The 13,996-nt window shown below is 41.9% G+C and overlaps 1 protein-coding gene across 1 annotated transcript; it reads left to right on the forward strand.

The window, feature by feature from the left end:
• Positions 1-705: 705 nt before the first annotated feature.
• Positions 706-10,428, forward strand: ric8a (RIC8 guanine nucleotide exchange factor A; the record flags this gene model as incomplete). Its single annotated transcript, XM_083665840.1, has 10 exons — positions 706-795; positions 2,275-2,322; positions 2,489-2,506; positions 5,280-5,906; positions 6,263-6,357; positions 6,671-6,821; positions 8,401-8,496; positions 8,714-8,858; positions 9,569-9,713; positions 10,305-10,428. The coding sequence occupies 10 exons, from the start codon at positions 706-708 to the stop codon at positions 10,426-10,428; spliced, it is 1,539 nt and encodes a 512-aa protein (XP_083521966.1).
• Between the last annotated feature and the right edge of the window lie 3,568 nt (positions 10,429-13,996).

Genomic DNA, 13,996 nt, shown 5'->3' on the forward strand with positions numbered 1-13,996 from the left:
CAGTGCGACAGTGACTTCCTCGCCAACAGCGCAGATAGGCTACTTTGTGTGACTCGTGAGACCCCTTGCGCAATTAATAAAGGTATTTCACACTTACTTCGTAAAAATGTAGTATGATGTCCATAGGCTAATAGTTGTAGGTCTGCTGTCAAATCATTGGACAGTATAGCACTAGCCTACTACAGTGCTCTTCTTTAATGTCCCACCTGTCCGCATTCCAGGCTACATTTTGCCGGATTGACAAGGGGATGAGTAGGGTATACCGCCCTAGCCCCATGGCAAGTGCACGTTGGCAATTTGACTAGGAATACTGCACTTGAAGTTAACCTAGGCCATTTAGGCTTGGGGTGAAAATATATTAATTTAATTTAATTTATTACGTTTATGTAATTAGCTCAGATAGTTTTGTGCATTTCTCCAATAATAACATTGTGCATTGTGTCATGTGAAGGATCAGGTTCTGTGTTAAATATTGTCCATCCATAGCATGTCGTAGAAGCCTATTATAAACCACAACTCCCAATATGCTTTGCGGTACACTCGCAATCCTCCACTAATCTTATCATCCCCGGCTTTTGAGTTCCAGGGATCAGAGCCGAAGAGTCAACATAACGGTGTGAGTCATATGTGAATATTGCCATCGCAAGAGCCCGTACATGATTGTCGGCGAGGTAGATAACATTCGGGTGTACTTGGAACACAGTTATGAAAATGGATTTAAATGCCATCATAGAACATATGGAAACGGGAGATCAAGATGCCGCATTGATTGCACTGCAGACGTATAATAAAGAGGTAAAAATGTCAACATAATTATCAAGAAGGAATATATATGAAAGCTGCGTGTTATGTGTTCCTTTTGTTTGAGTTAAAACTGTTGAGTGCAATTTGATGTCAATAAGATTGTATTTGAGATGATGTCATATGTTATCATGAAGTGGTGGTAGTCAATTGCAACAGAAACATGCGAGTATTTTGTTCAACAACATCATAGAAATGTTTAGGTTTTATGATCATAGAGGTATGTATACTGGTAGTACGGTTTGTGGCGAGCATTGCCAATAGACGCACTCTTGTTATTATACTTGGTATAACAATGTGTAGACTTGAATATGTGGCCAACTTCTACAGCACTAGACATCACAACACAATTGTTTCCTCATCATCAATGTTGTTAAGAATTATGCCATATTTATGCCAATATGCCATATTTAAAACTATTATTATAATACGGCTACACATTCTTCTCTTGATATTGTGTGAATAGTATGTGGTGTTATTATTACAGCCATTTTGTTATTAATACAGCCATTATTGCAGGTGTGATCTGTACTGTAGCTTGAATAATCAGGATAACCCCAAGCAATAAACAGACAAACTTTGAGCCTTCAGATCCTCTCAGGTTGATCCCTCCTCTTCCTCCAGACTGCCCTTCTACCCTGTGGAGGCTATTGCCTGGGCAACCAATCCCAGACCCTCTGTGGTCAACAATTCTCACTTCCTAACCTTCACACTCATTTATTTTGCCATTCAACCATTCATTGGTGTGTGATTTGGAAATAGTAATGTAAAGTCAGTGTTACCCTAACCCTAAAGCTGAAACAATAAAACCTTTCTGATGTACATGTACTTCATGCCATGGAACAAGACAGCCATGAATTCATTCACAAAGCTTTGAGAAATGCATTTCTTTCCACAAGTTACCTCACAGAGACTGTTCACCAAGCAAAAGTAATCAGCCCAAGACCTATTTGGGTTTATATTGACGCAATAGGATTAGGACTGCCCAGCTACACAAATAGAATCCTGTGGCTCTGTCAAATCCTGTCCATCTAAATGGCTCTCGCCTGATCCTATACAGTATGAGAGCTTAGTATTTCACTGAGGTTTGGTTAGATAAAACATTAAGTAGAGATGCCTATGCCAATTGTACACTTGAAGTGGGAAACATTCACTAATTGTTTTTGGTAGATGAAAGTGGAGAAGTGATTGATACATGTAATGTTATCCTCAGCAGGGACAGTGGAAAGAAGGGCAGGCTGAGAATGTCTCACTTATTCTTTGACATCCTCTCTGAAGACAATGTCACCATATGGCCACCTTTAAATCATATTACAAGGACAAAAGAACAAACAGCTCTCAGGCATTCCTTCCTGGAACACAAGTGTTCCATTATGCTAATTCACCCTTGTTGCATTATATGATATTTGTTTTGTTGTGACAGGTTGTGTAAGTATTTTTCTTATATTTTTCTTCTCTTTTCTTGATTTTTAGAAGAACCAATGCTTCACATTTAATTCAGAGGAAGAAGACGATAGAGAGGTAGAGTTTTAATTTTTGTTGCACTATTTCCACACTGAAAACATCCATATCATCAGTCAATACCAGATAATGTGGGTCCTTGTATATCTATGTTGTGAAATTCTTATTCTTTAACTCGCTCTCTCTTTTATCTCTTTTATCTCTTTATTGCATGCCTGTGTATTAGGATGGGAAGTTACAAGAGGTATAAGTGTGAAGATGTCAGTTGTGTTCTAGAATAGTTTCACCCAAAGTTTATCTCTGAAAAAAAATACATTTACTATAGGGTATTAAATAATTTGGCATAAGTATAAACCCCTTTGCCTCTTCTGCCTAGTACATCCCATTGCGATTACATATAAATCAAGAAATAAACTCTGGGTTTCTGTGATGAACTATTAGATCTAGAGCTCTTTGGAGACCTAGAAGACTGTTTTCATGGGGATCAACCTATAAAGTGAACAAAGCAACTCTGGCTGTCAATCTACCGAGCCTGGACACACTCCCATTACCCATCCACGTACAAAGTGTCTTCCATGTTCCTCCTGAGTCCTGGCCTGTTGGATCTGTCGATGTTGACACCATTTTGTCGGAAATTCATCATAGCCTTATAGTTTGATAACCAATCATAACAATTATTCAATAACCCTATCCTATTTGATCACCTTGGACATCTTTGGACACGTCCATATACTATCCCTCTCTCCATAAATGCACATAGTTGTCCAAGGCATGTCGAAGTGGACTGTGTGGGATGATGACTTGAGGCAGGGCTTTGCACATGCAGGCTGCTATCAGAAGACATTATGCAAGCCAGCTAGGCAGTCACTATCTATGTGGAGTTTGTTTCAGTGAAGTGACAGTGAAGCCAGCGACAATTGGCTAATCACACAGCAGAATGCATTGTTTTGGCATGCAAATGCACTGTGTTTGTCTGTATCACTTAAGGACAGCATAGAAGCTAGCCTATTGTCAATAGGTAAACTCTGGCAACATACGTGCCAAATACCATTTAATGAGGATCATTTTCAATATCAAAATGGCCTTGAGTAAAAAACACAGGCAAGCTGAGCGAGATGCCAATCTAAACATCTAATCTGACTCAGCAGCTGCCTGATGCCGCCAGTCTCAAAGGGCAGGTGTGGCCTGCTGTGAGCTCCAACAGTACTGCCTGTTAAAGGGATGGTGTCTCTACTCTGGCTCTGTTTGAGTAATGGTGTCCCTCTGTCTCTGTTAGAGGTATGTTATCTTTCCTCTGCTCTTGTTAAAGGAATGGTCTCTCTCACCAGCCCTTGTTAAAGGGATGGTGTCTCTCACCTGCCCTTGTTAAAGGGATGTTGTCTCTCCTCTGTTAAAGGGATTCAAAACTCGATTCCTCATATGCTCTGCTCCGTTTTCTGCTTGCTGTCTTCTCAAAAAGCACTAGAGGAGAATATCTAACCAGAGAATCCCAGATCTCCTCCTCCAATGCGTTTTTTGTAGGAAGTGAGTAGAGAATTGAGAAAAGGCCATTATCTTCTCTGTCCCTGTTAAAATGATGGTGTCTCTCTGTCTCTGTTAAAGGGATGGTGTCTCTCTGTCTCTGTTAAAGGAATGGTGTTTCTCCTATGTCCCTGTTAAAGGGATGGTGTCTCTACTCTGTTCCTGTTAAAAGGATGGTGTCTCTCTGTCTCTGTTTAAGGGATGGTGTTTCTCCTCTGTCCCTGTTAAGGGGATGGTGTCCCTCCTCTGTCTCTGTTAAAAAGGATGGTGTTTCTCTTCTGTCTGTTAAAAGTAACTGTGTCCCAGTCCTCCCCAGTGTCTCTCTCTCTTCTGTTCTTGTGATGGATGACGGCGCCCAGACCCCTGACTGAGGCAGCTATAATTCTGTTTCTCAGGCCCTTAACTCACATTCAGGCCCCGCGGGGTACACACTTACTGTATTATATCACAGGGCTCATGTGTACTGGACAGACTCAAGGACTTCATTTAGTTATGGAGAGGGGCTAAACAATTGCAATGTTCTGCTCTGCTCTACCAATGGAAAAATGCATGGGATAAACTATTTATTTGATGCCGTTTGGTTGTAATTCAACATGAAATAGATCTATTGTGTGGGAAGTATGGGAATGAAACTGTCTTCTTTTTACAGGGTTGATTTTGGGTGACAGTGGTTACCTTGTGAAAACACACGCCCCAGCTTTGACAGTGTGACAGTATTGTTTAAGAAGCTGCCAGTCATTCTCATGGCCCATGGACAGACACAAGGGAGATGAGATTTCTTGCTTACTGTCGTCAGTCAAAAGAGACAGTTGTCTGTTTGTCCCTGGCGTGTATATATTTAGAGTGTGCTGAGAGTGGCTGGCGTCTGCATGGATGTGTTCTTTTGCACACAGAAATAGGTTAGTTTGAAACTCGGTGAACTAGAAAATGTAGTTCAAAACAGAGTGCTCCACTTAAGGCCCATAGCTAATGAAGGATTAGCCAGAGGCCATGGATGAAGAAAATCTTAACACCTAGACATTCCCCATTTACAGTATGTTGGGCCTCATGAAAACAGGACGCTGCTTTCCCGCACCCTTATCCCACCTTTCCCTCATGGCCCACCCTGAGTGGGGAGATGGCGGGGGCAGTGTTGGATGGTCATGGTGTATGTAGGTGGGGGAGGGGTTATGTTAAATCAGCTCCTGGATGAAGTTGCCCCTATAGGCACTGATCTAGGATCAGCATATCAAGCATACCAAATCCTTTATAACCATTATAGGGAAAAACTCAAAACTGATCCAAGATCAGCGTCTGGGGAGATGGCACAGACACGTTAGTTATGTTCCAATATCCACACTACTAATATACCATTTACAATGTGTGACCAATACATTGCTTCATTCTAATGTGCCATGCTAGTGTGGATATTGGAACACAAGTAGCAGTGTGTTTAGTGATAAAGGGAACTATTTGTTCACAGTAGTCATACTGTTGTGTTGCGTTGCGCCCCCTAGAGGTTGGGAGAGCTAGTGCTGGGTTTCCTGGAGCGGGACCTGCAGCCGTCCTGCCAGCTGGCCTGCTTGGAGACCATCCGCATCCTGTCACGTGACAAGAACAGCCTGGGCCCCTTCATCACATGTGACGCCCTCCAGACCCTCAGCCGCCACGCCGGCATAACCCACGGCCACGACGGTGCCCCCGAGAACCCCGACCTGGATGTGATTGTGGAGGCGCTGAAGTGCATCTGCAACATCATCTTCAGCAATGTGGAGGCGCAGGAAGTGGGGGCGGAGCTGCAGCTGATGGTGGGCATCGCAGAACGCCTCAAGCAGTGCCACGAGGACCAATGGAACCACGAGGTGCGGTTCTTCGACTTGCGCCTCACCTTCCTCCTCACCGCCCTGCACAAGGACATTCGTACCCAGCTGGCACGGGAGCTGCGGGGGGTCAGCCTGTTGGCCAACGCCCTGGATGCCACCCTGGGCCTGTGCTGGCCAGACACAATGGAGGTGGCGCGCGCCAACGCAGAAGATTTAGTCGAGCTGCCGCCACTCAACAGGGAACAGATAGAGCGTGCCATGGAGATCCTGAAGATCCTCTTCAACATCACTTTCGATGCCAACCGCCGCAAGTTGGATGAGGTGAAGACTGACAGTGGAGGCCCATCCTCCATAGCTTATTGACCCTTTATATGTATAGCACATATATGTAGCATAATAGGTGATTGAGAAGAAATTATCTTTGACAATAATGACCTTATCTATGATATATCTATAAAATGATGATAATGATAATGGTTTTGATTGTAAATTGTGCTCTTCCACTCAATGTGCTTAATATATATTGGGTGGAACTCAACAACCTATTATCACCCTATTATATTCTTGAAGCTGGGCATTGTATTGTGCTGTGTATGCAGTGGGAGTATATCTAATATGATAATCGAGGACACTGTTTATTTCTCTCCTCTGTTGAAAATCCTTTGCCAATCATCCAGGAGGAGGCAGCGTCATACAGACACCTGGGGGCCATCCTCAGACACTGTCTCATGAGCACAGCTGACGGAGAGGACCGCACAGAGGAGTTCCATAGGTGAGAGGGGCCAACACACACACACACACACACACACACATACACACACACACATACACACACACACACACACACACACACACACACACACACACACACACACACACACACACACATATAAATGCACACTACACATAGACACACAAATTATACAAGTCACTTTATTTAGCTTATGATTGAAACAGGCCAAAGGTAGACACTTTTGAAGCTCCACTGTCTTATAATCTGTCCAAGTCCTGTCAAGTGACCCTAGCTTGTATGACACAATCACATACTTGTTTTCTCCCTCTTATTATTCTGTGTGTGCCTGCAGCCATTCAGTGAACCTGCTGGGGAACCTGCCTCTGCCCTGTCTGGACGTGCTGCTCATGCCCAAGGTCCAGCAGGGCTCTATCGAGTACATGGGGGTCAACATGGACGCCGTCAACATGCTGCTGGATTTCATGGAGAAGAGGCTAGATAAGGTGAGCCTTGTTGTACAGTACAACCTTTACATACCGTTAAAGACTTCGAGACATTTTATTTTGCACGTCAAATGAAATCACATGTGGTTTGAGCACTGTAAAAACCTACTTCTACCTTTAGGCAGGAGTAGGACTTCCCATACAGGTACTGTAGATGCCTCCAGTTTTCAGGAATAAGTTAGTGAAATAAGGCATGCTTAAAACAGTGCAATGGGGGGTGAAATTAAATTCCAGCCTTTGAATATGATTCACGTCAACATGTTTTTACAAGGATGCTTTAAACACTTGCATGCGCCTACATTTGAAGACCCATCTCTTCAGGCTACATCTGAACGGTCCCTCCTAAAGACCTCTTCACCCCCACTACCCCCCTGTACAAGTTTCTCTCCTGTTAATAAAAAAAAAAAAACCTTCTTCTAGCATTGTGACTGCCAATAGCCCCTGGTCTGAGCATTGATTACTTTATCTTATGATGGCTGATGGATAGATGATTCACTTACTTAAACAAATGTATTTGTTGTAAGTCGCTTTGGATAAAGGCGTCTGCTAAATGCCATAAATGTAAATGTACATTTGGATAGACTCAATGTCTGCTAGATTAAAGACATATTGGATTTCTCAGAACTCTCTTCTCTCTCTGTGGCACATCTCCACCTCTCCACAAGAGGTGTTTATGGATAGTGGAACGGTTAGCCTGCAGAGGGTGCTTGTGTGGCTGTGATGTGAGTCTCTTAATGAGCTGTTATTGTTGTTGAGACGGGTGTTATGGAAAGCGCCTCAGGGCCTCAGGGCCTCAGGGATCGTCTTAAAAACAGCCAGGACACAGCTGGGACTCTAATCAGATTAATGAAACTGTCTCCTCTTCTCCTCCACAATCTGAAGACGTGTAAAATGTAGGCTAGAAGTCAAATGACAGGACACACTGATAGAAATTAGCTACAGGGCCCACTGATAGAAATGATCTACGTAGCTGTCTATGGTTAGCCTGTTTCTGTCTATGGTTAGCCTGTTTCTGTCTATGGTTAGCCTGTTTCTGTCTATGGGTAGCCTGTTTCTGTCTATGGTTAGCCTGTTTCTGTCTATGGGTAGCCTGTTTCCAGATACTGTATGTGCTTAGGCAGCCAACCCCCACTATGACTATATGACATGAGGAAACACATGTTAGACATGACAACGATAGTGTTGGGAGTTGGGATCTAAAGGCTAAAGAACATACATGTACATACAGTGCCTTTGGAAAGTATTCAGACACTTTGTCCACATTATAGACTCAATTTAAAATGGATTAAATTAAAAGAATTTGCCATCAATCCACACACAATACCCCAGAATGACAAAGCGAAAACAGGTTTTTAGAATTTCAGTAAATTGAAAAAAAATTAAATACAGAAATACCTCATGTACATAAGTATTCAGACCCTCTATAACACAACAAAATGTGGACATAGTGAAGGGATCTGAATACTTTCCAAAGGCTGTATCTGGAATCAGGCTAATCTCTGGTATTATACTTGCAATGTGTTGTGCATGGAACCTGACAAATACACAAATAAATGTATCTCTTTCTCTCTGTCTCCAGGGTAACAAGCTGAAGGAGACCCTCCTCCCATCTCTGAACCTCCTGACAGAGAGTGCTCGCATCCACAGAGAAACCAGGAAGTTCCTCAGGATGAAGGTCAGTTACAGCCTGGTTGGACAGTTCCTCTTCAGTCATCAGAAACTACTGCTCGTCAATCATTACTCAGTGAGTGGGTTCCTGATGTATGTGTGTGTGTATGTGTGTGTGTGTGTGTGTGTGTGTGTGTGTGTGTGTGTGTGTGTGTGTGTGTGTGTGTGTGTGTGTGTGTGTGTGTATGTGTATGTGTGTGTGTGTGTGTGTGTCTCTACTGTAGGTACTTCCCCCTCTGCGAGATGTGATGAATCGACCTGAGGTGGGGAACGCCCTTCGTAATAAGCTTGTTCGCTTGATGACCTACATTGACACTGATGTCAAAAACTGTGCAGCTGAGTTCCTGTTCGTTCTCTGCAAAGAAAGTGGTAAGAAGAATTTCCTCATTCTATCAACATAGAAAACAGTGCCTATATATTTCTACAAAGCACACTGTAGGCCTACTCGTTTAACATGATCTTTTATCATTTAATTAAATTATTTCAGTTGCTCCATTATTTTCACACAATAGATATAGTGAATGCTGTGGATATAATAACAACAATAATAATGCATTTATTTTGTATAGCACTTTTATCAGTACTCAAAGACACTACATTCCATGGAGCGAACAAGAATAGATAGAAAAATAAAAAGTAAAATAAAAGCATGGTCAGTAAAAACAACAATAAAAATAGTTAAAGATTAAAAGTATGTACTGTATGATGGCATGGGAGTTTTCATTACTCAGCAGAAAAGAGTGAATGTACAATATGCATTGTAGGCAATTCTCCGTTTGCAGTATCAAAAAGCAGAGCAGCTAGATTTCCTCTGAAAAGTGTTGTTTTATTAACTTATGTGTGAAACACCTCATAATGAATAAAAGTTGTTGACAATAGAGTAGAATGTCAACTTGATATCTGGTGATGTAGACAAGTAGCAGGTTGCAGGTGAGTGGTTTGTACTCAGAAAAGCAGACGAATAGAGAGCTTACTTATTTTTCTGTTTAATAATAATAATATAATAATAATAATATAATAATTTAATCAATTTCTCTGCACAGGAGATGAACATACTAACATGTTGAACATATTAACAGTCTCCAGGTTCATAAAGTATACAGGCTACGGTAACGCAGCAGGTCTCCTGGCCGCCCGGGGGCTGATGCGAGGGGGGACTGACACTGGCACCTACTCTGAGGATGAAGACAGTGACACAGAGGAGTACAGGGAGGCTAAATCTCAGTGAGTCACACACACACACACACACACACACACACACACACACACACATGCATACACAGTTAAGATTGCATTCTTGTTCCAGTTATGTTGGTCATACTTCACCACCAGATACAGTACGTATGTAAAAACATGTTGTTGAGAAATCTTCTTTTTATTCACCTTAACATCAGATAAGGATTATCTGAATGCATGAGAGAAATCAAGTACCTCAGATTTTCTCAACTCCAATCTTGGGGTGCCTCTCCCACAGGGTTGCACATTGCTGGTGTAACACAGCACTAAAACCCTGGTTTAAATGAATGATCAAGCCCTTGATCAGTTGAATCTGGTGTGTTAGAGCTGCTGGGTTAGATCACACATGTGCAATCGTGGCTTTACCACAGGACTGGATTGAAGAAACACTGAACACTTTGAATGTCTAAGCTCTCCATAGACTGACTGAGGATATGTCCAACCCTGTATGTGTGTGTGTGTCTGTGTGTGTGTGTGTGTGTGTGTGTGTGTGTGTGTGTGTGTGTGTATGTGTGTGTGTGTGTGTGTGTGTGTGTGTGTGTGTGTGTGTGTGTGTGTGTGTGTGTGTGTCATGGTCAGGATCAACCCTGTGACAGGCCGAGTGGAGGACGAGCAGCCTAACCCCATGGAGGGCATGACTGAGGAGCAGAAGGAGCTGGAGGCCATGAAGCTGGTCAACATGTTTGATAAACTCTCCAGGTAAACAAGGGTTGATGTGGAACCTGGTGTGCCAGATCATGTGGTATCCGCTCGTTAGCAACTTTAGGCTAAATAAATAGTAAGTAGATTAAATGTATGATCAACTTTGCTGATTTCTCGGAGACCTGACCTACAACTCCATATATCAGTACAAACTGATTATAATTGACAATGGGAACATTATTTGTATTTCTAATCAAGATTTGCATTGAGAGACACTACACTACAGGGTTTCAGAGTATCTGGCCAGTGCTGATGATATCACATATGAGAACAGCCAGTGTGGCTGCCTGTGTGAGTGGGAGGTGTGTGTGGGATGCAATTGTTCTTCGGTAAACAACACTGACAGATACAGTAGGCTATCGTCCAGATACAATGATTCTCTGCAGGTTCTGAGACGATTACAGGATTGTTATATCATGTAGATGTGACTCCTGAGATGTTAAACACTACTCCAGGCATTGTTCATATCTGATTATCAGTGCGTCAGTCCAACACAGAATACGCATATCTGAAAGACACCCATTATATACTTTGCATACAAGGAGACCTCAGCTGCTCACTTCAGCAGTGCTAAAGGCATCCAGCAGGGGTCCTCATCTGCCACTGAGGGTGATAGTGTATCCATGCCCTCAGGCAGTAGCTGTTACTGACTGTCAACTGGTGCTTAAACCACTCCAGGTCAAAATCAGACCGCTTGCCCCCTGATGTTCTGCTATTATTGATGAATATGGTTGAAATGCCCTATGCAGGAGCAGTTAACATATTCAGCCAGTGAAAAAAAAACAGCTACGGTTTTTGTTTATTCACTGTTAGAGAAGGAGTGCTCAGCTCCTCAGTGCTGCAACCCATTATTGTGCGGAGCTACGTATTTGTATGCAAGTGTTACTTGGTCCATTACTTTCATATAACACAAGACAACAACAAACAAAAGTTGCACATGGATAATAAAACAACCGCATCCTGTTGTCATGAATCATGTTATCAATGAATAGACCCACTGTCCATTCGAACACAGCAATGCAGCTATTTATAATGACCTCAACATCATGATCATTTCATTGACTTGAACTTGACTCTCCTCATTGTCAGGAGTCATCTCATCCAGCCAATGAAGCTGGGGTTGGATGGAACGATGACAGAGCTGAGCACCGCCGACTTTGAGCAGCTGACCCATCAGGGACCAGTCAACAACACTCAACAACAACAACAACAACAACAACAACGCCACTCTGACAGCGAGGAGGAGATTGAGTAAAATAACTGTCACCTCATCTGATGTGTTGCAAGGGCTCTGTCGGCTAAGGGAGTTGTATGACAATTTTAGCATTTATTTAAGTGAGTTAGTGTGTGAGGTTTTCAGTCTAGATGAGATTGAACCACATACTGTGTAGAGAGTAACTAAAGACGCACAGAATACCCTCCATAGGCTCCACCAGACCAAAGAGCACCCAGATATGTTTGGATATGGGATTTACCAGAAAGAAACAACCATCTCCTGGAGATAAGAGTTGTGTAGTCTCTACCCACCTTGATCTCTGTTAGGCCAAATGCCCACTGTGTACTAAAAGTACAGCTTCTGAGTAGCATGTGAAATGTAAACTAGCTTGTTAAGTCCCAAAGATGTGCTCTGGGTCGTGCTTATTAGGTGGCATTTTAGATGCTTCTAACAGTATGTATGGAACCCTGGTTTTAATGCTTTTTGCCTTTTGTAGGTGAAACAGTACTGTGTTGAGCAACTATCCTGTAAATGTTGTTTCAAGTTGACTTGAATTTAGTTTAAGTTCTCAATCGCATAACAGAGATTGAAACAGTTTCCTGTCCATTTGGTCCCAGTGCTTTTTTCCTGAATTTACAGAACATTTATTGAAATAGTTTATGAGTACGTTTGAGTAAACCGTGCAATGTTTCAGTGAACCGGGTAATTTTTTGAAGGTTGCATTGTTCTAGGTCAACTAGTGCACAGAAAGCGTTGAATCAAGCAATATATTAATATTGTGAGACGTCTTCATGTTATATGATTCCTGACGTTTTAGGGTGGTCTTGAGGTGGTCATGCTGTCTCAATTAGGCAAACATGATCATTGATTCATTTGATGATTCATTTGAAATGGTGACATGGGGATTTTAATGGATGAAAAAGAGTCCTAATGTATATTTAATGTGCCCTAATTTATATTGTATTGTACATCTATTAACTCTAATGTGAGGTTGAGTAAAGATGTTTTAAAACCCTTGTCTCTGGTCTCATGTATATCTCATAACAACATAGTTCAACATAGTGCAGTATTTGAAAACAGTTACTCTGCATACATACCAGCCCTTATTGATATATGCCATAGTGAGGCAATTGGAGATGTCCATGACTGCAAGAGGAGAGTGGGCAATGTATTTGGTTGGAAGCCCGGTCTTATGGAAGGATCCGGTTCATTGGTCCCAAACACATAACAAAGGCCACCTTCAAAGCTCACAGTGAGAGGGGTCATTTGAAGGGACCACAGCTAATGTACAGATAATTATATCAATGTAAATAGGTGAGGGGTCAAATGGATACATGATGTCTGGCAGCTACTGTATAGTACCTCACCCCAAAAAGCATGTAACAACTTGACACTGACATACAGTACTTGTGATAAGTGCATTTTTTGTAAAAAAAAATACATGTACTTCAAAATACTTGGCATACATGGTACCCATGTGTATAAGACAATTCACAATTCTCTGCATGATATCACAATGGAAATATCAACATTCATTCATAATTTGAACTCGAGCAGTCAAATAAATGTTGTATTGTCAAAGTTGTCAGAAAGTAGTCAGAGTTGTCTTGTCAAACAAGCTAGTACATTAACCTATGACTTCTAGCTGTGTGTGAGAGTGCTGTGACAGTATCAGATCTTAGATCTTATTGTCAACTGTGTGAGATAGGAGAGTGGGAGCTGTGTATCTGGATTGCCCTCCAAGAGATAACCCAAACAAAGTCTTAATCTATAACTGTGGACAAGAAAAAGTAGTCTGGCTAATAAGACACAATATCTAGTCTAAAGTACCCGGATGCTGGGTAAAAGAAAGAGGCAACTGGTTTTGCAAGTACAGTAGGATTCTTTGAAATGTTGGATTATATTGTGGGCAACCAAACAGCCTCAAGTCCAACATTAACACACCTAATCAATGTAAATTATGTCTAAAATGAAGACTATGGTTAGTTTAGGAGTTGAATCTGGTGAGGTGAGGTAAGGCTGGGCTGGAGAACCAGTGTCACCCCAATACAGCCCCTGAAGATTGGAGTCACACGCCCCTAGATAACTAGGCAAATACTGTCATCTGGTGGGTGAGCAAGATTATACCTAAGTATACCTAATCAAGTATATTAGAAAATGCTTCTTGGGTATAATCTTACTGAATTCAAATACTGCAATTTAAACGGTCTATGATAGAAAATGAATTTAGATCAGATGGCTTTAATATCATGAGTATTCACCCCAACACTGGCTCTCAGTATTGGCACCAGGAAGTGCAATTTTAAGTGTCATTGTTTCGGATATAGTTGAGCCTTTACTAAATTAGTTCATT

This window comes from Argentina silus (genome assembly GCF_951799395.1).
Source record: "Argentina silus genome assembly, chromosome: 3".
Classification (NCBI taxonomy): Eukaryota; Metazoa; Chordata; class Actinopteri; order Argentiniformes; family Argentinidae; genus Argentina; species Argentina silus.